This window comes from Leiobunum rupestre, chromosome 2 (genome assembly GCF_980474605.1).
Source record: "Leiobunum rupestre chromosome 2, qqLeiRupe1.1.hap1, whole genome shotgun sequence".
NCBI lineage: Eukaryota > Metazoa > Arthropoda > Arachnida > Opiliones > Sclerosomatidae > Leiobunum > Leiobunum rupestre.
The window spans coordinates 42,835,509-42,860,757 of record NC_143385.1 but is presented as its reverse complement, the minus strand read 5'-3'; the positions used below and the strand labels follow the sequence as shown (position 1 = coordinate 42,860,757).

General features: G+C 37.3%; 1 protein-coding gene across 1 annotated transcript; it reads left to right on the top strand.

The window, feature by feature from the left end:
- The first annotated feature begins 6,564 nt into the window (after positions 1–6,564).
- LOC149957561 (cholinesterase-like) lies at positions 6,565–21,549 on the top strand. Its single transcript, XM_090167093.1, has 3 exons — positions 6,565–6,678; positions 20,035–20,772; positions 20,824–21,549. Exons 1-3 carry the CDS (start codon positions 6,565–6,567, stop codon positions 21,547–21,549), a joined length of 1,578 nt encoding a protein of 525 aa, XP_090023219.1.
- The last annotated feature ends 3,700 nt before the right edge of the window (positions 21,550–25,249 follow it).

Sequence of the window (25,249 nt, the reverse complement as noted above, 5' to 3'; positions counted from 1 at the left end):
CTCTCCTATGGGCGCGCGCTCTCAAAATCTTGTACGAAATTTTAACGTTACGGGAATAGGAAGAGACGCCTCTCATAATCTTTACACTCTCTGTTTATACTATTTAGAACTTCCCCGCTGTTATACAGGAAAAAAAATCTTGCCGGTATTTTATTCTGGTGTAAAACTTTTTAATAAGCTGTATACAAAGTTAAAAGATATTACATCGGTTGCTCTGTTAAAAAAGTTAGTAAAACAGCATATCTTGGATAGCTCTATTGCATAAATGTATTATGTATATATTTTATTACTTTAATTAACTTAGTAATTCTTTTAAAGAAATGAATAAAAACCACTATTGCACAGTAAAAGAGTTTTGTTTATTAAAACGCTACGGCCGTTTCGGCGCACTAACTGGCGTCGTCGTAGCGTTTTAATAAACAAAACTCTTTTACTGTGCAATAGTGGTTTTTATTCATTTCTTTAAAATTTTAAATGTACAGGACAGTTCCACAATATTTGTATTTGTTAGTAATTCTTAATTGATTTGCAAATTAACTTTCTAACACTTAATCTTTTTGTGTCAGAGTTCGTTAATTTTTCTTTTTTTCTCTTTTATACAAAATAGGGAACTCTTTTTACAAGTTCCTTTTTATTTATTTATTTATTTTTTGTTCTGTCTGTTTTTTACAATTTGAAGAAGGTTGTTATCTTGAATTAAAAGGGCTATAAGTCGCTCATTGACTTGGCCCTAGAATACCTTATGTATAAAAATATATTAGATTGTCAATAAAAACTTGAACTTGAACTTGAACTTGAATTATAGACTAGAGGTTTTAACGCCCGTTTTACGAGGTAGAGCATGGCGTGAGTTTTTTAAAAGCTGCTGTTCGAATCTCGGGGACGACGGTTTTATAAAAAATTGGCTCTTCTGGTAAAATCCGGTAGGGGATATTTCCTTGAGGTCCCCCTTTTCCGTTCCTGCCCCAAAATCGGTCCTACAGCTGGGAGCGGCGGCGGCGTGACCCTCTCTTTCATTGCGACATATGTGACGCAATGAAATAAAAACAGTAGAATATAAATCGTTGAGCTCAGAGCTGAAGTTTCATTTTTGTATCTCTAAATCTTACTTTGTAGTCCTAAATAAATATTTTGACGTTAGTTTCTAGTTTTTGCTACATCAAATAGTTCGACGTATTTGGTTTTCAAATAACTAAATAGTTTCCATATTTGTTAAAAAAAAAGTTTAAAAACAATCATAGTGTTTTACTTGCAAATATACTAAATCAAAAGTACAATTTAACGCCTATCGCTAAGAAGTTTTAATACACAGAGTAGGGATGTGCAAGGTACTCTTTATATGGTCCTTGCCGATTATAATTATAATAATAATTAAAGGCATAGTTCGTAATTTTCATCACGTAATCTTTTGATAGGCTTGAAACTCAACAAATTAGAAATATTATTCTACCAGTTTGCAAACTATTTGAAAATACCAAATATAGGCCAGGACAGATAAAATAAATATGGGCCGTATACGGGGAATTTTAGGTAAAAGCTGGATATTGGAGTAGAAATAGAATTTACCATTAGAAACAATATACTGAAAGTCCAAAGCTGAAGGACGCTTGCGTTCCAAGATGGCGGCCATTCAAGATGACCGACGTGCGATTTACTTTATTGCCTATAAATTGACCCACGCACTTTTCCTTTGACAATTTTGAATATTATTCAAAACCCACATACAAATTAAAATATTTGTGTCCATTGACAAATATAATTAAAACATATCTTTCATTCGAGGCATCGTGGAAGAAAATCCAACTAACAGGAGGAAAGTTATTTGAGGGAAGGCGAAAGAAAATGGCAGCTCGCTTGGTGATAAATTTCGCTCGTTTAAAAATTAATTTCTCGTCATTAAAAAAAGATACAATTTTACGACTGATATTTTTGAGTATATTTAAACATGATCTTTCAAATAGACCCAAGTTTTACCCAACCTGGACTTTTCCTTTAATGTTTATAATAGTTCTTTTTATCTCCTGATATAATAATGCATAAATATTTTCACACAAAGTAAGCGTTATTTACATTTTTGAAAGCATTTCAATTTTTAATGGGTCTTGGCTGTATCACTCGGCGATTTCCAAAGACTAAGAGGAATTCGCCGAGAGTTATTAGTCTTTAGTCACATAATAATTAAGTTGTCAATGGCGAAACAGACCATTATTAAAAAAATGCATTAGGTAAATAGGTAGTGTCATACTTATGTCTATTATGTTACTTATGGTTAAAGTAAATTTATTAAAAATTGGTTGGAATTACCAAGAGGGGGCCCCAAATTGTAGTGCCTACGTGGGAAAAAATCCTGGCAGCGCCACTGGGTCCTCGAATAACTTAGTCTTTGTAAGTGCCAAGTAACAACTAACAACGCGGCCCGCGAAAATCGCCGCTGTTTGATGAACGAGCCAAGACCATGAAATTCTACAAATATAAGTAAAGCTTACTTTGTGAAAATAATGATGAATTATTGAATCGGGATTTAAAAATCAGAATTATAAACATTCGCTTCATTTTCAAAGTTCATATTTTTAAATTTGAAACTTAAACGCCATTAAAACTAACCGGCATCTACCGGCGAAAAGTTTAGGAAGTGAATAGTGTCCTCTTCCAAAACTTTCGATTACGCAATCACTATGTCATAGATTATAATTCACATATATCGTTCCGTATTACGGGACTTAGGCTATAAGTAATATCGTGAGCTAAAGAAATTTCATACAAACCAAAGGTAAAGCTACGGAAGATAAAAGCTTTTTGAAAGGATATAGTTTTTTTTGGTTTTTGCTATTATTATATAATTCAAATTCTTTAAAGTTGCCTTGTCCTTGGATTATTTAATCTTAGTTAAAAACGTTAGGCCAATTCATCATTTTTGATTTAGGGCATTTTAAGAGGGGGAAACACTGCGAGTGAATGCTACATGAAACATTTTAGCGCCTTCTCTCAAACATTGCAAAAGTTGCAACGCTCACGGGCGAAAATTTGATGGGAATGCCAAATAATTTAAAACAAAATCAAATAGTAAAAATTTATGTTTTTGAGCTTTCCGCCACGATTGAGATTAATTTATTCAAAGACATTAAATATTACAAAAAAGAAGACTTTAGAAGCCATAGAGATATTCCCCAAGGGAGGAAAGTGTTCAGCACCGACGCGGCATAGTATACACTCTTTTTCGCGGTATTTTCTGAGCGCGTCCATGTTTGGTGTTCCCCCTTTCAGCCCTATCCTCCATTACGGATACCCAAAGAGTGGATTCTAGACACCCCGCTGAGGGCAGAAGCTATGGCCGACGAGCGGGAGGCAATTAAGAGGGGTAAAATAAAGGTGCGAAAAAGAGTGTAATGCCCGTTGAATAGCGAGCGCGATTCGTAGAGTCGAATTTCCCGATAAACCCCCCCCCCCGGATACGACGACCAATGGAATGGTCTAAGGCCAAACTATCGCGGCTGAAAGAGCCGAGTCATTTCACAACCACCGCTTTGAACAGATTAATATAAAAACTTCAATCGATTCGTCGGTGCGAATAGTAGACCCGCAAGTTAACGTCATAATTTAGTCGAATCAAATAGTGGAAAATATCTTGCACGGTCCTATTTCAAGGTCGTTTGACGTAGACTTCGCACTTTACACAGAGTCAGCCTACAATATTCAGGCGCGTAGGAACGTGTTAGATTAAGGGGGGTACAGCTGTGATGCTAAATTTGGCGCCCCCCTCATCGACAGGCTTTTTGAGGCCCCTCTTAAACCAATTTGGCGCCTTTTAACACCAATTTAGAGCCCCTTTCCAATTTTAAGGGGGGTACATTGTACCCCTGTACCCCCCGTTCCTACTCCACTGACAATATTGGCTCTGTCAGGAAAACTGTTGGTGTTAGAACACAAATTATCGAAGGTAGAAATTAGCTCACTTGTCAGACTGAATATGTGACAACGCCCGCCGGTCGCAATAAAATGTCTGAGTGATACCAAAAATCGGGTCAAGATAAACGTTTCTTTGCTTAGTCATTATATTGCAAAGATACATTTTTAATGTTGAAAGGTTTTGTTTTGAGCCTGAGGGGCTACTCTCGAATTCGTGGCGTTGGGAATAAATTAACCTTAGTTTGTATAATCAAATCAATATGTGTACCTGATTACGTGACATATTATTGTTTCTGCTACAGCTAGAACGTTTAACTTCGCCCACGTTGAAGGGAACTAATATAGTAAACCTAGGTAATAGAAGGTGTAGGGAGCTATCGGTTAGCTCGCGTGGCATGAAGGGCTGGCCACCACCCTCCTGCGCTCTTTAACCCAGCCGCTGGTTAAAAGGCTTTATAAGTTGCAAGAGGACTTAGGCCTGTAGTGGTGACTTGGGTATTAGCTTAGCTGATTATTATTATTATTGAAGGTACACGAAAGGTAATAATATACTTTGTATAGTTGGACTTAACTAATTATAATAAGTTAATCGGATATATTTTATTGATTTTGTTTACTTACTTTGATATTTTTCTAGGGGCACAATGATATTTTTAAGGGGGCACAGAGACTTTTTGAGGGTTACGATGGGGCCTGGGTGGAAGTACGTATCCGTGCAAGGCTAGTGCCGTCTCGCGAAATTAAACGAATGCTCTACTTCCCTTATATTCGAGGGGTATATAAGTCACTCTCGGATGACCTGTACAACGAGTTCGCGTACTTAATACTGTTAAAGGTACGGATTTTAAAGGGTTCACGAACTCTTATTAGCACAGTCAGAGGTACGACAGTGTACACCGAGTTCGCGGAGTGACCAACCCCTCGCTTATATTCGCCTAGTACTTGCAAAATGGTTGAAAAATCGTTTTACTTGACTTTTGAAAGACGCAGAATACCTTTCAAAAGTGGGGAATTTAATTTTCGATTTCTTTCAAAAGTCATCTCATGTAGATTCTCATTCTTGAAATTTAATTTCCAAACACCCTGTACAATAAAATACGGCTGAGACAGAATAGTTTTTTAGTTGGTCAAGTTCTCACTTAGCTTGGCCAAATATAGTCGGCGTCAAAAGCGCGCGGTACAAAGTTTTGATTTGATAGCGCGACGGTATGAAGCTAGAGAGAAAGCTAAGGAAACTATGGATGTATGAATAGCGAAAGACCAAGTTAGAGTAGAGAGAGAGAGTCGAAGTATGAGAGAGAGGTGCGATGTATAACACTAGTGTGAACGCGGCTTTAGAGTTATGAATTGCCAAAATTAGTTATCACCTGATTTGTCTCTAGTTCCATCACATTTAACGGTGAAGACTTAACGCAATCGGCCATACTTGCAATAAATTCGTTTTGAACAATTGGAGAACGACAATTAGCGTTTTTAGGAATGGTTTGACAAATTATGGTTAGCTCAGGATCACGTCTTAAAGTGTATTCAAAAAGAATGGCCTGCTGATTTTTCACCTAGATATTCTGAGCTTCCACAACCACGTAGCGGTAATTCGTGCTTAACCAGAAACTTCAAAAACAGCTTTTAAATAATACTGATTCTTTTGAATTTGTACGTCAACTAGTTGTCTAGCAATGTAAATAGATTTATTTTCACGAGTTGTATTCTCTTACCAACTTTGGAATGCTTCTTTGTGATTTTTAGAATTCATGTGTTGCTGAAATCCTCTATTTGATTCTAAAGCATTTTTCCAGTTTGTAAAGCCTTAAAGTACAAACTTATGCTCAACTCTCTCTTGAGTTAATGAAAATTTTCTAGATGGAAAAAAAAGCAAGCGTCAAGTGTGACCGAATATTCTAACCAATCTCTGTCAAACCACGATTTATTAAAGCTTCTTAGTTTGGCACCAAATAATTTTCTAGGATAAGTTGCTAATTTTGGCTGAATATGAGATTTCACACCTAAATAATGGGGCTCAACTATGTCCAAAAGCTCATCATCGACTACGAAATCGCTATTTATTTCATTGGCCACACTGTTGCTAGAGCAGCTAGACGTTAGGCAATTGTCGAAGTTCGATGTATTATAATTGTTTTAAATATAAATAGTTTCGTCACAATCTCGTCGTATGTCCCGCGTTACAGAGTTATCAGATACAGGAACAGAGCTCGGCCGAAGTGATCGAAAATCGAGATCGAAAATAACTCGTCAAAGGCTTAATACAAATTTTAGTTTACTACCATAGATACTGTCGTATATGGAGCGCCAAATCGGCCGGAAAGGAATATAAAATGATAAAACGCAGATATATAATAGGGATCGCGAAAAAATGATAGGAAACGCAAATAAATAATAGGGATTGCGAAAAAATTATAAGACCGTGAAAAATGATAAGACCGCAAAATCACGGCATATAAAATATAAGAACCAGACGCCCTAGGAGACGATCTTTTTTTTTAGAACTTCTATTAGCAGATGGCGTCAGTGTTGCTAACTGATATATTTGCAGGGTCAATGAGTATAGGAAGGGCGATGAAACAAAAGGACTGAACGCGCCAGCATCCTCGGGAGGTTCTTAACAGCTTCCACCATGCTTCGACTAAACAATTAGAAAAAATGGCGGCCATTACGAAAGATGCAGCGGTGCCATTTTTCCTCACCGAGCGTGTGCTAAACTTGTCGCAAGGATACTGGCGCGTTCAGCTCTCTTGCTTCTTCGGCCCTAAATGGGTTAGAGTGTGCAATAACTGGGGCTTTACCGGGGAGTCGGGGTCCGGCTCTTGTAACCCATAAGGGCGGTGGCGCACTGGGAGATGTTAGCTCTGAACAAATGGTCCTATCTCCACCTCCGAATTTGGTCAGGTTTGGGCTGGATACTGAGCTTCGGCTAAGGCTAACGGAGAGGGTCCGTGCAAACTGACCGCCTCGTTGGATTGGGTAGCCTACTGTGGGGCGGCGGGCCTACATATGCGGGCACGGCGGTCCTGTTTCCCGGCCTTTTGGGGGTCACACTGGGATCTCCGGTGCCAGCTGTGCCGGGTTACTTGGGCTGCTGTGTGCTCGTCGTTTCCCTTTAGGAGCTCTCTCCAAAGGGTTTGACTCTTTACCTACGTAGGTAGGGTGTCGGCTGGAGTTGCTACAGCATCCACTCTTACTCCCACTGCTGTGTGCGAAGTGGGGATTGGTCCACCCATTGCTGTTCCTTCTGCTGGGTTGAGTGGCTTGCGTCAAAGGTGCGAACATCGGTAGTAGGGTACTGCTATCCATGCTGGATTTGTCACCTGTCCGGGCTAGGTGCACGTTGGCGTAGGGCACTATGATGATAGGCCTCCGGTGGTATGGTCTCTGTTACTAGGTACACCGGGCTATAAATTCTGACACACTGCCCCCCCCCCCTTCGAACTTCGCGCCGGAAAGGGAGAAAATTTTCGGGTCTATTTCGGGTTGGGACAAACACGGCCGAACTCTCAGGGGCGACAGATTTTGAGCATTTTTAGAAACTGACATTTGCGTCACTTTTGAAAATTTGTAATAAAGAATTTAAAAACCAAATCGGAAATCAAAGCCAACTCGATGTGGAAAAGCGAATCGCTCATCTCATTGTGAGCGGATTTGTTATTATGAGCAAAAATGAGCGGTAAAATATCATTTTAAAAGAGCGCAAAACAAAAATGAGAGGAGCGAAAATTTTACCGCTCAAAAAAGAGCGGAAAAATAAGAGCGAAAACTTTACCGCTCAAAAAAGAGCGGAAAAATAAGAGCGAATATTTTACCGCCCAAAAAAGAGCGGAAAGAGAGGAGTGCCTATTTTGCCGCTCAACAAAAGAGCGGAAAGAGAGGAGCGCCGATTTTACCGCTCAAAAAAGAGCGGAAAGAGAGGGGCGAAAAAGTTTCCGATTAAACTTCTGTATCCTGGGGGTCCGATTTCAAAATAATTAGCAATGGCGACGAGGGTTTTCCATACGTGAAACTAGTACACGACAATCGCTATACAGTGGCGTAACTAAACTTACGGTCGCCCAGGGCAGAAGACAAAACCTTAGCCCCCTCTCATACAATAAATATCAAATATTTAATAATAATTTGAATGACTTCAAGTATTAATTTATTATTATGGCAAATGAACTACAAATATTATCGCTCAAAAAGAGCGAAAATTTTACAGCTCAAAAAGAGCTGAAAGAGAGGAGTGAAATTTTACCGCTCAAAAAAGAGCTGAAAGAGAGGAGCAAAAATTATACCGCTCAAAAAAGAGCGGAAAGAGAAGAGCGAAAATTATACCGCTCAAAAAAGAGCGGAAAGAGAGGAGCGAAAATTTTACCCCTCAAAAAAGAGCGGAAAGAGAGGAGCAATAAGACGTGAGCGTGAGCGGCTCTTTGACGAAAATGCCCAACACTGCCTCGCGCCCGTAGCGCGCGCGCAAAAAGCGTCAGAAAATCGAGAAATAAATCGGTTGACGGTTGACGAACGAACCTACCACCCAACCAACAGCTTTTTATTATATAGATACGTTCTTGATAATACCAAGAACGTATCTTTATTATTATCTCCATAATACTAACGAATAGAAGATAAGAACTATAGAAATTAACAAATTGTTTATGAAGCGTAATATTTTACTTTTAATCAATCACTTTAGGTTTAATTTAACATAAGGTTTTTCCTCAACTTCTATAGAATAGTTCTTGAAATACTTGAGCCTAGGTGGCGCAGCAACATTGAAGCTTTAGCGTCTCCTAATAGGTACTTTTACAGAAGTGAATAATTTGTTTTAGAAAATGTTGATGCCCAAGAAAAACGGAGTTATCATTTACGAGTATCTGTTTTAATTTAAGAATAAGGATTGTTGAAGAGTTTTCAGTTGTAAATTCGAAAATTATAAAAGAAAATAAAGTAAATATATCTTATGAAATATAACGTTGAAAAGAGTTGAAAGTATTCACCTAATATCAACGTTGATATTAAGTTAATAAATAACCTTAAAGAGATAGTGCCAACTCAGATTAATTTAAAATGTTGTTCTTTGGCTTACACTTAATGATATATTTTTAAGTCCTGAATCAGAATATATATACATATTAGCAGTTTCAATTAGTATTTAGTTAAAATTTTAATGTAAAACAATGGTATTTCAATAGCCGCGCGAAAACTTTACAGATTGTTGACGTCATGAATTTGGTCGATTTCGGCGCGCTCGAGCGGCGGGGAATTTCCAGTAGTCTTTTCTACTATCGCGTAGAGGATTTGTTAGCGCGTTTTTTGACTTTCTTCTCGCGGACCACGCGGTTCGAGATTCTCGAATCACGACTTCACGATCCGCCTACGTCACTACGTGTAAAAATATTATTATCACAGTAGAAATTGAAAAAGAAATCGATAACAAGGTATTATAACAATATTTATATTCTACGGAAAGATGCCACCGAGAGCACCGAAGACCGTGGGCGGTGTATTGTGCAGTTCCTTCCTGCAGTAATAATAACAACAAAAGTGGCTTATCTTTCCATTACTTTCCATCGAATGAGGGTCTTAAAGCGTGCGAAAGCGGGAAACTCGGATCAAAAGAAAGTTATGGGAGTAAAATTTCCTGCTGTAATCCCCTAAAAATTCTATCTCCAGCTCGCTCAAGTAGCAACCAATAAACATCAACCTATCTATGACGTAGACAGTATGTGATAAAAAAAAGTTACGCTATCTTTCTATTTTATAATTTGAAATTAATCGTGAATATTTATATTTATACAAAATGTTTTATAACTATATTTTTCTTTAATATATTTTTCAATAATTGATGAAAAAGCTTCAAATACGTAGAAAATTATGACACTATCTTTTTAAAACATTATACAGGATGTCCACTAAAAAATGAACTAGGGCGAGTATCTCAAAATCTGTCTTAGGTACGATTTTGAAATTTGCAAGTCGTATACAAAATGTAGGGGGAAACCTACTGCGAAAATGTCAATGACCTTGAACCATGTCTTCAAGCTGGAGCCTTTAGTAGATTTAAAACACAGTGAGACCGAGGTGGAGGCCACCATTTTATTTGTAAGTAACTAATAGGGAGCCTGAGCCCGAGATCACATGTCGAATTGTAATGCGAGCCCGAGCCGGAGACTGCCCGTATATTTATAACTATAGTGAGTATGAGACGGTTTGTACGTTTTAAATCTACTGAGCTCGAGACCTCACATAGGCGGATAAATTTAGATTCCAAGCTCGAGCCCAAGATCCGGCCAATAATTGGCGAGACCAAGGTGAGCCCGAGACCAACCGTAAGCTCATATACGAATTTAGTGAGGTGAGCTCAAGCCCAGCTCTTGGGTTGACCTATGGGTAGTAATGACAACGTTTCAGTTTCGTTGATTTTGGGTTTTTCGGTTTATACAGGATGTTTACTAAAAAATGAACCAGGGCGAGTATCTCAAAATCTGTTTTAGTTACGATTTTGAAATTTGCAAGTCGTATACAAGATGTAGGGGGAAACCTACTGCGAAAATGTCAATGACCTTGAACCATGTCTTCAAGGTCATCCAAAAACTAACTCGAGAACCGTAAATTTTAGAAAGTTGGTTCCAATTAGAAAAGCGTTCCACGTGACTTTTTAAGTACAAGTAGGTTTTACCTGATCGGATTTCACCAATAGGAAGTCAAGGCAGTAGCGGCGCTAATGGTGGGCTGAGGTGGGCTTTAGCCCCCCTGCATTTCTGAGAGGGGCCACATTTTTATTAAAAGGGCCATATATTTATAATTAAGAGGCCACATATTTGAACTTATGAATCTTCTTAATCTCTAGAAATTTTTTTTATTGCTAAGAAAAAAAACTTTCAAAATAATTCGTTTACTCAAGAAGAGAGTAGACCATAAACAGATATAGAGGAAGGGGGCAGAAATTGAGAGAAAGCTGAATGGACGATAGAAACAAAAGAAAGGGGCTTAAGGGAATTTAGGGAAATACCCCGGGCATGCACTTGTCCCCTCCTGGTCGGATACAAGGTCCAGTAAAAGGGACGAGAGCCGCAACAATAAAACGACCTTGCTCTTCTCGCTTCCTGGAAAATTTATAAGGGGTCACTAAAGTTGTAAGGGCCACCAAATTCTTAGGGGCCACAAAATAATTAGCCCACTTGTGAAAAAACCTTAGTGCCGCTCTTTTTCAAAATCAAAAAGGTCGTTAAAATGAAAATTTAAAGAAAACGCACTTAACTCGAAACCAATTCGCGTTACATCGAAATTTGCTAGACAAACTGATTATGGTGGGAGTTTTTCAAGTTTGTAATATTGGATGACCTTGAAGACGAGGTTTAAGGTGTGAATCCATTGGGTTTAGAAACTAGGTTTCAATAGGAAGTAGTTTTGAACCATGTCTTCAAAGACAAACTTGAAAAACTCCCACCATAATGAGTTTGTCTAGCAAATTTCGATGTCACACGAATTGGTTTCGAGTTATGTGCGTTTTCTTTCAATTTTCATTTTAACGACCTTTTTGATTTTGAAAAAGGGTTCCTCGACTTCCTATTGGTCAAATTCGATCAAATCAAAGCTAATTAGACCTACAATGTCACGTGGAACACTTTTCAAATTGGAACCAATTTTCTAATAGCGTTAGTTTTTGGATGACCTTGAAGACATGGTTCAAAGTCATTGAAATTTTTAAACTAAAGACCCTCAATTCTGATGAGGATGTCTAGCAAATGTCAGTTTTCTAACACGAGTATCTTTAGAGTTATCAGCTCCCGAACCTCGCTTTCGACACGTTATCAACTTAACGACCTTCTTGTTTTTCATCTAGCATTTCTCGGCTTCCTTTTGGTCAAATCCGATCAGGTCAAACCTACTTGTACTTAAAAAGTCACGTGGAACGCTTTTCTAATTGGAACCAACTTTCTAACATTTATGGTTCTCGAGTTAGTTTTTGGATGACCTGGAGGACATGGTTCAAGGTCATTGACATTTTCGCAGTAGGTTTCCCCCTACATCTTGTATACGACTTGCAAATTTCAAAATCGTAACTAAAACAGATTTTGAGATACTCGCCCTGGTTCATTTTTTAGTAAACATCCTGTATAAGCCGAAAAACCCAAAATCAACGAAACTGAAACGTTGTCATTGCTACCCATAGGTCAACCCAAGAGCTGGGCTCGAGCTCACCTCACTGAATTCGTATATGAGCTTACGGTTGGTCTCGCCAATTATTGGCCGGATCTTGGGCTTGAGCTTGGAATCTAAATTTATCCGCCTATGTGAGGTCTCGAGCTCAGTAGATTTAAAACGTACAAACCGTCTCAGACTCACTATAGTTAAAAATATACGGGCAGTCTCGGGCTCGGGCTCGCATTACAATTCAACATGTGATCTCGGGCTCAGGCTCCCTATTAGTTACTTACAAATAAAATGGTGGCCTCGACCTTGGTCTCACTGTGTTTTAAATCTACTAAAGGCTCAAGCTCGAGCTCGATGTTTCGTCGCACTATTGATTTATCAAATAGCCCAATTAATGTTTACGAGCTCCATTCCGGCATCACTGGCACCTCTGGAAGACTGTCGGGGCGGGGGGGGGGGGGGGCAGGCAGCTCTGAGCCCGGGAATCCAGACGGCGGCATTAGCTTCTAAAGCTTTTTTTTCCAAAAAAATTTGGAATGTGAGCATAGGGCTAAACAATACCGCGAATTGGAAGGAGATCGAGCTCCTCCTCTGATACCAAAACAGTATTTAAATAGGTCTCAGGCTCGGGCTCTCCTCAGATATGAAAACTACCATAATCAGTCTCGCGCTCGGTCTCAAGTATTATTTCTAGCTCAAGGTTGAATTCTTAGTACGTTAATTTTTAATACGGGCTCGGGCTCGAGCTCCAAGTAATGTGAATCATTAAATATGTTCAAGATTGAGCTTGAAGTAATTTGTATTTTAACAGGGGCTCAAGCTGGGGCTCACTAGTTACAATATGCGTTCCACAATACCTCAGCTTGGGCTCGGTTTTAATGTGAAAACTTATCGGTCTCGTCTCAAGCTTACAATATTTATTTAAAATAACTGAACTTGGGCTCACAGGGTTGCTACCTGGGCGGAGCCCTGTTGATTTGCTCTTGGCGATTTATTAGCATACTTTCATCGAAACATTTTCAACAAAAATTATTTGGAGAGTAAAAATTTGCAATTTTGAGTAGTTCAAATTCAAATTCAAATACAAATTTCTTTATTTTTTAGGAATACATAAGTTGTTGGAGTGCCAAGTCTTCAAGCGACTTATAGCCCTTCCACTTGCTATTAAAACCAATTTAATCAAGTAAAAAATTTACCAATATATATAATATTAAACCGGAAAACACAACACATTAAAAAAACACTTTAAAAAAAAACCTTGTAATATTCAAACACTATCTAACAGTTTCATACAACATTTAGAAATTTATCATTATTATTTTTTAAACGCATTAATTAGTTCATTTCTTTAGTTAGTAAATAATGCGATAATTTTTTTTACTAACTAAAGAAATACACAAAAGCTTTCAGATCAGGTTGGTATTGTTATGACTTCAACTTTTAACTGGATTACACCTTTTCCAACAATTAGTACAGTTTTAAGAGTATGGCGGTGGATTATCATAAAAAATTATGTTATTTTTCCAAAATTTTTATTTTGTATTTATCTCGAAATGAAATGGTTTCGCTGAAGCAAATAATAAATGGTGTGACAATTAATTGTTTCCACGGCTCTTTAACCTTTCTGACATAGGCAGTCTGGGGTAACTTTTCGTTCCACCAAAAACAAAGTTATCTTTGTCAATAACGACTCTCTGTGGCCCGTGCAGCCTGTGGAAACATTGATTTCCAAGGTTCGTAAATCGTGCATGCACTAACAAAAGGTTGGCGGAAGGAGGCGGTTTTCAAAACGTAAATCCTTGGGTTTCGGTGTGGTGGGTAGAGACAACGCGCCCCTCATTTTGACGTCATTGGGTTACAACCAAGGTGTTTCGTATCAAGAGATATAAATGTGAGTAAAGTAGTCACTGACGCAGCGGACGGCGTGGTTTTTCCTTGAATTGGAATGTGGCAAGGCTTAAAAAGTAAGTACAGCTTCAATTATCTAAAAAATATCCTAGTTATTATTAGACTAAATATTTATAATTTTAAATTGCCCGATTTTTAAAATGCCTGGGTACATTGCGCAGTAAATGAATGTTTAAACAATGTCAACAAAACAAAAAACATCGACATTTCTTATTACAGATTGCCTGTGGAATCTGATATTCGAACTTTTGGATGGAAAGGGTCAAATTAGAAATCAGATTCAGACAAGGTTAATCCAAAATTCGCAAGAAATTGTTCCGTTCATTTTAAAACAGAAGTCTTTGGTACTGCTTTAAAAGCTGAACTTCTAAATTATAAGCCAAAAAAGTACCTGGAGATTTCAGTTCCTACCTTAATGCTAGATGAGAGCAATAGTTCCTACCTCAAAGAAAACTGTTATAACAACTTAAACATTTTAACACCTGCGAAATCTACATCTTCCAAAGACAGAGAAACCCGAGACCAGTCCTTTATGATTGATTATTACAATAGTTCCAATCCAACAATGATAACAATTTAAACATTTTGACACCTGTCAAATGTAGATCTTTTATTAACAGAGAAAAGATATTTGAGAAAACTATCAATTCTCCGTTAACTACTCCGGAAAGTCTTTTCATGTCCAGTTTATCTAACTGTCATTTTCAAAGTACACCAAAAATTAAGGAAAGTGCAATATTGCCAAATCCCCTAGAAAGCATTTTGAGTATTAAGCCAAATACAGCCTCTCCGTTAAGTAAAAAGCTGTTTCAAAGTCAAGATTAATGATTAACAAAACCCCCCCAAAAAAAAAGAAGCCACCAAAACAAAATAGCTTATCAAATAGCGGAAGAAGTTACAAATATTTAAATAACGTGATGGGAGCTGTTGGCTCGCGTGGCTTATAGGACTTGCCACCACTGTCCTACGCATTATAACCCGGCCACCTGAATTGAAGGCTTTATCGCCAAAACATCTAGGACAAAGAAACCTTTACACCCTATGTATCTCGAAAATATTCAGTTGTATCTGGAAATACTGGTTTCTGGGGTATACGCTGCCTTTATTTCACCTTCCTCTCCCACGATAACGTTTTTCCATGCATGGCCTGAGGAAATTTTCTTTAAGGTTTCTTTCTAAACACCTCGTGTTTTCTTCAGGTTTAATTTTTTCATGACCTTCGAAGCCTCGTCAAAATCATCAAGATATCTTTGGCAAAAAGGCTCTCCAGGCCTTATGAAGACTAGAACGGAACTTTCCATTAATTTTATTCCCAAAAACATGGGGCTATGTCCTGTAATAACGTTGCTGAATGCTATACGTCAGATCTTTTTTCCACGTTTCTCTAAAAACACATCGAACTATCTCCTAAATTGTTTCGAGTAAATAAGCTATCATGCTCCACACAGCCTGTGAGAACCATTCTTTTATGTTTCTATCCAAGAACATCGATATATTTTCTACATCAACGGCTTTTGGGAAACTTTCTCACACGTTGTTAAATATCTACTTTACTTCTAGAATAGCGGCTTTTCAGGGCCCTTGTAGGCTTAACCTAATTTTATCTAAGGTCTTTTCCTAAAAACGTGGTTTTATCTACTGCAAGAACTGGTCGTCAGCAGCCCCTGCACTAAACTATCAACTTAGCGTTTGCATTATCAGCTCTTTACGAACCGTGCAGCCTCTGCAATCTTTCTTGGTCGTTTTTTCAAAAAGCTTCGACTTTTCTCCTACAACTCAGGGACCTTCGTATGTATTTTCACTGACTTCTGTAGTACCTTTTCAACAACGTTTATGAAGAAACATTGTGACAGGTGAAATACATTATATAATCAATTTCTTTAATTAATAAAATAGGATTTATAAAAAAATATTTGAGATCGTAAAACATAAATTAAATTTTAAACAAATCTAGTCCTTATTTTATTTTTTAATAACTTGTATGTAAATTATACTTAAGTTACCCTTAAAAAAATGACATTAATTATTTTCGAAATAATTATCCTTAGTTAAGAAAATTTTATAATTATAAAACTAGAAACCCTTAAGTGAATACCCGCTATAGACTATTTAGTATTTTTTCGCCACTAAAATTTCAAAGTTTAAACTAACTAATTTCAACTATTTCGTTCACGGACCAGTTTTTCCTAGAGATTTACGTTGGTTACATTTGCAGGGGTGCCAGCTCAACTGAATTCCACTTAAACCTTTCGATAAGCCCCTATCATTGCTCAGAGGTGGGCAAAAATTGTGAGCAAATTCTGAAATGAACGCTCAGACCTTTTTAATTTGAGTGATCAAGTAAGCTAGTGCTCAATACTGGCGATGCTATTTTCTCTCTCTTAAACTGAACCAGCTCAGGCCGAGCGCCGTGAAATTCTCTCCGTCACTGATCGTTCACGGTGCGTTGAGCGAAATCGGCTGATCGACACGCTAGCCTGCTCAATTTGAAGCGCCACGTCCTCCAGCGGCGGGATAATTCGTTCACTAGAAAGCGCTGACGGCGGGCTGAGTGAGATCGCGCCGAGATAAGCGCTAGTTTTTTAACATTGGAATTTCTCAACGCCCTGAGCGACGAGATAGTCTTTTTTCCGGAATTCGCTCACAGCGCGGTGAGAAAAAAAATATACAAATAATATTTTATTGTAGATTTTTTTATTCAATGCACTTTTTTATGAAATAATTTATAAGAAATGAAATTTTTTCTCACAGTGCTCTGAGCGAATTCCGGGAAACAGTCAACCCCGTCGTTCAGTGGGATGATAAATTCCAATGTTAAAAAACTAACTTTTCTCTCGGCGCGATCTCACTCAGCCCGTCGTCAGCGCTTTCTAGTGAACGAATTATCCCGCCGCTAGGGGACGTGGCGCTTAAAATTGAGCAGGCTAGCGCGTCGATCGGCCGATCTCGCTCACCGCGCCGTGAAAAATCACTGCCTGAGCGAACTAATCGGCGATCACCCTGAGCTGACTCAATTTGTCTTTCTCGCTTAACAAGACCAACCGACCTTCGTATTTGAAGTGCTCACTCGTTTCGAGAGGATTTTCAAAAATGAACGCTCACAATGTTTGCCCACCTCTGTCATTGCTGAATGCATTTTTTCAAATGCAATCAATTCCATTAGGCTCGTGTTTTTGGGTCAAAATTTCCATAGATACTGGAAGTTTCCCTCGATGCGGCATTGGTGGTTTTACATCTTACTTTGTTTTCAAAGCATTGCCTTTTTAATAAACTTTTACATCCGTGATTTGTGGGTTAATTTTCACTCAATTTTATCCGCGTCAGCCTGCCTAAGTACATGTTTAAAATTTTGTATTAAGGTGGATACGTGTCCTGGAAGAGATGTAATATACAGTCATCGTTGAAGTTTAATATTAATATCGATACCGACCGCTAAGCAGTATATATATTCCATAATCTATTGACCTCTAACGCAGAGCGGTAAAAATATGTCATACATAATCAGTTTGCTCTCATTTTGATACTTGCACCCGCAGAAAATTAACAAAGGTGCCCTATCTCCCTTGGCCCAAGCCGTTAAATTAGGAGAAGCGGATTTTAACTCCTGGAGCAAAGATTGTAGGGTTAAAGCATTTGTGCAATTACATTATTTTGTCAATTAATACTGAAGGCATTACAACATTTTCCTTCTTTATACCAAGATAGTATTTTTTCAGGGGGATGACATTTTTGGGACGAGATTTTGTCGTGTACCAAATCATCTTCATGATTGTAAAGTAACCTCGTTCTACCCTCCAAATTAAGTTTGTCCGTTATCTTTCCTTAAACTTAAGTCTTCCGACGCGTTCAACGCCCCAACTGTGACGTATTATCTTGCACGCTGTCGTGCCAAGGGGAAATTCGACCATGTTGCTCGCAGATCATCTCAACATACAGGGTGTTTCAAAGGTTATCCAAAAATTTTAAAGAGTTGAGAAGTATGCCTGTTTTTTTCCCATTTTCTACGATGAGTTAAAAGAGCGCCAGAGAGCTTAAAAGTGTGGCCTACTAGCCCCTGGAAGTATGCTGCAACAAGCACACAACCAATTGAACATTGCGACCACCCCGTGGTCGACCTACTTCGTTCCTGTTCTGTAAAACGAAAACAAAACGTTTGTCACTAACCAGTCGCAGAGAAGTTCAAGTAAAAAATTAAGTAACGTACCCAGAATGTGCCTGTCTCACGTAAACGACGATGGGATGCGCCGATTCGGGTACCTTTCCTGGAAGAGACGTTGAGCAGAAAAAGCATTGCCAACTGTTAGTCCATACACGAAATGAATATCCGCCCGTTCTTCTGAAATGAACTTCATTGTCGCAGTTTGAAAGTGATGAGAAATTGCGGTCCATCACGACTTTAAATACTTTTTAAGTTTTGCAGCGTATTTTTTGGTTGGGGTCAGAGATCAAGGTTTTAAACTTTGTCGTCTGAAAATCTTAGTGGTTGCAATGACAATTCCGTGATTATATGAACGTTTCCGTGGTTATGTTGACTAACAAACTACGCATAAATTATTGTGAGTAAACCGTAACTAAAATGAGAAAGAAAACGTTTCAAATCCCGGTAAAAATAAATCGTGTTTAAACTAATTAAATCGTGAAAGAAAAAAAGCAATTGATATTCTTCTTGTGTCACATAAAATGGAAATTCAATTGGAAATCAGTACCTTGTGAATAGATTTTTCAATATATTTCAGAATCAGTATGGGTTACTTGGGATAAGTTAACAAAAGTTCTTAAAACAATGGGCGTTTTAGCTCCAATGGGGGACCATCAAAATATTTTCACTAAATTCTAAGTTTAAGTAGAAACCAATAATTGCATAATGCAAATTTTGTTTATTTTTATTATGATATTTACAGGTTTTTTTGCCCTGAATAAATTTAACTACCCAAGTTTTAACAAGAACGGATGTCAGGTTTTAGTTTCTTCCGTTAAAATTGACTAAACAGTTTTTAGGGTAATGTTTGCTCGTAGGCCATGTTACTTATTAGAAAAACCAAAAAGCGAAAAATTAATCCAATAATCTTGTTAATGAGTTCTTAAAAAAACATTTTCCATCACTTGGTATTTTGCTTGTATAAAAGACAATTTATATATATTTCCAAGATAATTAGATTTTAAACAATTATAATTTTTTCCAATTAAATGCATTAAGTGGCTTAAAAAGATAATTTGTATATTAATGTTCAATCGGTAAGATAGTTTTTAACAGTTTAAAATACTATTTTCCCAATGATTTTCTTAAAAATAGTGTCTAACAGGTTAAAAATTGAGATCATTTTGGAATTTATCTCAACAAATTTCTAATACCAATTCAAAAAATTATATTTTAGACTTTACATTGGTTAAAGCTTATAGAACCTCAACTGTGTTTAAATTTCAGTCTTTTCCCGCCAATTTACATAGTAGTAAAAAGTACACATGCATTCGGAGAAGCTACACTCCATTAAAATTCAAAACCATTCTCTAGACCCCTTTTCGTTTCTCTTTGCCCCCTCCAACTTCTAGAACGTTCCTACGCCCCTGTGGGACAGTTTCAAAATAGATTGAATGACGAAGATATAAAAAATAACACTTTCATTATAACGTCAGCGAAAAATATTTTTATATTAGATTTTCCCATTATTAACAAAATGCTTTGATTGCAAAAATCAAGCAAGGCAAAACCCGATACGAGATTAACACGTTGTTCGTTCCAAATACAGAATAATGACCATAACAATTCTGACAATATACGTAAATACGTCAATGTAAGAAAAATTAGTAAATGAGTCAGCCAAATGTATTCGAATTTCTTTAAACAAATCACGTATCTCGACTTTTCCTCAGGAAGCAAATTTTTACGACGATTAAAGTGGAACTTGACACGTAACCTAACCTTAACATACAGAAACTGAATTATTCTCTTGAACTAGATCTTTCAAGTTTGGCAATCGTATCCAAAAATAGTTTGGACTTAATTAAGACATCATAACGTTTCCCAACGTAAAAGCATATGTTATAAATAAATTGACTGATTTTTCGTTTGTATAGAGACGAAGTCACACACGAATTAAAATGTTCGTTTTGAAACTCCTCGTTTTGTCACTAGCAGAATTTTCCGTTTGGAGTTTTGGTAATTTAACGGTAATAACCCAATCTGGACCTGTTGAAGGTATCGTTGTTGAGACTCCAATTGGCAAAACCGTAAGGGCATTTTTAGGTATTCCGTACGCTAAGCCGCCAACTGGTTATTTACGCTTCAAATCCCCGGAAGACGTGCCACCATGGAAGAAAACCTTTATCGCTTCAAAGAAATCCAAGTCCTGCATTCAAGGATTTAGCATGGAGACGCCAGATATCCAGATCAAACCATGGTGGGTTTCGAACCACAAGGATACCTCCGAAAATTGCTTGACGCTCAATATCTGGGCACCAATGCACCCGATTTTCAAGGTGGCGGTTATTGTTTACGTTCACGGTGGTTCATTTGAAGGTGGCTCTTCAACCTCCAACGAAGTGGACGGCCAGATCATAGCCTCGGAGGGTGATGTTGTTTTTGCGTCTATGAACTATCGAACCAATATTTTCGGTTTCATGTACATGGATTCCGATGAAGCACCGGGAAATATGGGTTTGATGGATCAAGGCTTGGCGTTGAAGTGGATCAGAGATAATGCGGAAGCGTTTGGAGGTGACCCTAACAGAGTGACACTTATGGGATTCAGTGCTGGTGGGGCCGCTGTTAATCATCATCTAACGATACCCTCCAGCACTGGACTTTTCCAGCGAGTAATAATTCAAAGTGGTATTAGCAATAATTATTGGAGTTACATGGATTAGACATCAGCTAAGACCATTAGTACAGACATAGCCAATGCCGCGGGTTGTAATAACAAAAAAAGGAGGAACGTCGTTAGCTGTCTCAGAAACCTAGATGCGGTGAAATTGGCTAATATATCAGTAAGAGTGAGTAAACAATCTCAAATGGAAATAAAATGGGCTCCCATTCTGAACACAACGTATTTACCACTAGAGCCAGAAACGGCATTTGCCAAGAAAACAGTGAACCCTAATCTGAAAGTTCTTTTGGGTACCACCTCTGACGAGGGGATCATATTTGCAATGTTATATAATTTAATTAAACCATTTAACGATTCGTTTATTGATCAAAAGGACCTGAGGAATGCCATTAAGTATTTTCTAAAGGTGAACGACGACCTTCTGCTGGGCACAGTTCATTATCTGTACATGGACTGGGAGGATCCTGATAATAAATTCATTATTAGGGTACAGCTCAAACGATTTGCCACCGATATTTCCATGTTGTGCAAAATGAACTCGATGAGCGATTATTTGGTAAAAAACGGCAACGAAGTCTTTAGATACTTGTTCACGCAGCGTCCTTCTGATTCCACTCTACCACCTTGGGCCGGGTCTATTCATGGAGACGACGTCAATTTCGTCTTCGGTTGGGCCTTAAGTGCGACGGGCGGATTTACGCAGAGCGAGCGGCAGTTGTCCAGGAATGTTATCAATTTCTTCACGAATTTTGCTAAATACGGGTAAGGGATTTCTTAATCTTGTTGAATATTGTCTTATCAAATGAAAAATAATTTTTTTTTAAAGGATAGAAGTTAAGTGGACACATTAGTGTTGAGTGAAACTTAGTGTTTATTACCAACACCTAATTTAAAATTTCATTTCAGAGAAAAAGGGGTGAAATATTACATAGCTATCATCACGAATGATTAAATAATAACCAAATATATTCAGTAGCGTCACAAGAGGCTACAAGGTGCGAAATAAGATTATTTTTTATTAATTTTGCTTTAAAGTCTAGTCACAAGGTTGCATGAAACTTAGTGACGCTAACATTTGGGCTTCATTTTTAACGTAATTTTAACGTGTTTAAATAAGGATTCACTAAAAGTGCTGACAAGGTGGATTTTGGTGTCGCTAAATTAGTAAACGGACTTTCTGTAACAAAATTTTGACATTATCTGATTTAGCGTTACTGTCTTGCTTAAAGACTTTCAAAATCTGAAGGATTTTCAATAAGTGGTTACCCAGTCAAAATTAATTAAAATACCCAAATGAGAAATTTTGGAAATTTGCAGTTACCTCCGCTACTTTAGTCAGTAAATTCTTCAGAACGTAGAAAATCTGTATTAAGACATAGTCTTAATAACTCTGTCGATATTTGAGGAGATTTGTAGTGTGAAAGCGTATAAATAATTGCTCTAGCGCCCACCAATAGATTGAGAACAATATTCGACAGGTTTGTGCTTTACCGATTAATTACAGAGCAACAAATAAACTGGTGTGAGTAAAACTCCATGCCAGAGCCTGCTCAAACTGCACGGTGTAACTGAAGCTGAAACATTTGGCGTTGTATGGTAGCGTCCGTGGCGCACTTTCTTTCCAGTAGATCATGCCACATCTCCCCACTTCCGCTAGTCTCGTGTGGCAGTTTAAGTAGATTATGCAACTTCCCATGTAGCACAAAACAGTCGGCCCGACTGCGGCGATTTCAGTCGGGGGGACAGGGTCGGAACATGGTCGGTGGTGATGTCCACCAACACCACTTTTTTCAGTCGGGATGTCCTACCCTAAAAGCAGTCGGCCATGTTATATTTAGTCGTACATACGGCCGACTGATAAATGGCGTCTTGCCCGATCTATAATTTGCCAGTCAGCCAACCACTAATTTATTAGAGTTTTAACAGTCGGCCAACCACTAAATTATCCGAGATTTTACAGTCGGCCAACCACTAAATTATCAGAGATTTTACGGTCGGTACTACGCAAGATGTTTTAGTTGGCCGACCTTTAGGTCTACAGTAAATAGGCTGTTTTGTGGTCGGCATGGCATTCGGATGGATAGCCTAAAAGAAAACTAATGTTCTACCCCAGGTGTCTTGCCAACAGACTCTACTTTGTAAGCATGCATAAAATTGTATTGGATAATGCAAAATATTTTATTACAAAAATATAGTCTCAAAGTATGAGTGTTTAAACAAATATTTTCACTGGTTTTTTCACTAACAAAACACTAAAGAAAAAGGCTATATTTTCGAGTATATACGATTTTAAGCACTAATTGTGAAAATATTTTAGGTTAATACAGGTTGAACAGATGCTATAAAAACCGTCATTAAATGCAAGGAATTTTTGATACATTAAGATTTATAAACTAGAAATATTATAAGAGATATTAAAAACAAACTGCTTCGAAACTATTCTGAGTAACTTATAGTAATTGTTTTACAAAGTATACTTTCTTTATAAATTTAAAAAAATACTTTTTTACACTAAAAAAATCTCACTATTCAAAGGAATAAAACCATAAAAAATTACTTATTTTAGGCAAAGGTATTGTATTCTTCAAATAAAAAAATAGGAACTTAATAGCACGTCATTATGAAACTTATGAAACAAATGAAATGGGGGTTAAGTCTAATATTTTAGGCTCAATTTTCATGTATTTTCTTCTACTCGTTATGTTCTTTTCTATTTTTTCTTTCGCTCCTTCCTCCTTCACGATCCTTCGCATGCTTAATCCAGGTTTTTATAACTTGTTCAATATCAAATTGCCTTGAAAAACTGAGTTTTGGGATGCGCCTCACAGCGTCTGAAATCAAGTTGTGTCTTATTAAACTTTTTACTGAGTTATTTTGAATATATTACCAGTTACGGCGTCTTTCAGTTTCAAATCTCTAAAAGCAATTTTCTCATTGGCACCATTCCAATTAAATTGGAGGACCAGTTCGTGAGCAATGGTATTTTTCAAAATTCTTCTAGTTGCAACGTTAACATTTTTACCTCCCCATAAACCCATTAACGTCACCTAAAAGGTTGAAGAATATATTAGAATATGTTGGTGAACTAACAAAATATATTTTAAATTACAATTTGGTTTCTTGTATCTTCTTTTTCTAACAACTTTTCTAACAATCCTAAACTATCTTTCGATTTTATAGGCAAAGCGGGCAGCCCATTTATCTGAACGTCAGCAGCCTTGGGTTGTGTAAGAGCTTGTAATATTTTGGTTGTCTTACAGTTCAAGTCTGATAACATTACGATGACTGCACTTTGAAATTTTTTATTTTCTAAAACGATTTAACACATTTAGAAGATATCCTTATAAAATATAAAATTATTTGTTTAATACCAATGTCTTTTGTTGGCTCTGACCCAGAAATGACGGCCATGCTATTTGATTCTTTGCCTGTTGAATTAATAGTAGATGAAATGCAGCTGTTGTCTTGGAAGAGCGTTCTTTGTTTTGACATGTGGCGTTTCGGATCATTTTCTGAAAAAATAGATACCATCTATATTAAGGACACTTCAAATATAATTATCGGTTTAATTTACCGGGAGACGCAAAAAGATGTGATTGTTGTGGGAGTTGTCTTGGGCCAAATGCGTCTGTATTTTTATAAATATATTTCCCTAAATCATTTAAAGTCTCTTCAAACTCTTCTTCTATAAATTCTGCATATTCTTTGGATCCTGAATCCGAAATGCCGATATCTGAAATGAAATATTAAGTTAATTCTTTTTATATTTAGAAAAGTAATTTCTATCTATTTCACCTGTTGGATTGGCAAAAGATTCGGAAGTTTCTGGGAAACAATTAGCACTATTGACTATGGGTGGACATTCTTCTAAAATCATAAAATATGTATATTATTAAAATTGAGTTTGAAAGAAGCAAAAATGACTGGTTGAAAAGGGGCGTAACTATGTTACATTTTAATTTTTTTTAACTAGGCGTGACAGGTTTTTGATATTTGAATCGAGTCCGAAATTCAAGAAAACTGAACTCGCTAAAGCTCATTTAAAATAGTTTTTAGTCTTATGACAATTGAAAATCTATAGTTCAGTCCTCAATTTACTCTTGAAGGTAAAAACATGCACTCGAGAGATTTTCTATTAAATCGATTTTACCTCAAGTAATTTGTAAGCCTCGTGTATTCGTTTCGGATATAGAAACCGATTTACAATTATGGAGGAAACCAGAGTACAGCTAGATTTGTATTTCCCCTAAGGCTACCCCTCAAAAGGGCTGAAATGCAAAAATAACGGCTCACATAGTTCAATTAATCTTCTGTATCTCAATTAATTGTAATGTACCGTTTGCTTGTCAATTCTATAAAAAAATTACCTAAGGATGGCTGGTTTGAAATATTCGTTGATATTGCTTCAACCGGACTACTGTTGTTTTGTGTAACATCATTAGATACAAAGAGTGGCGGTTCAGGAA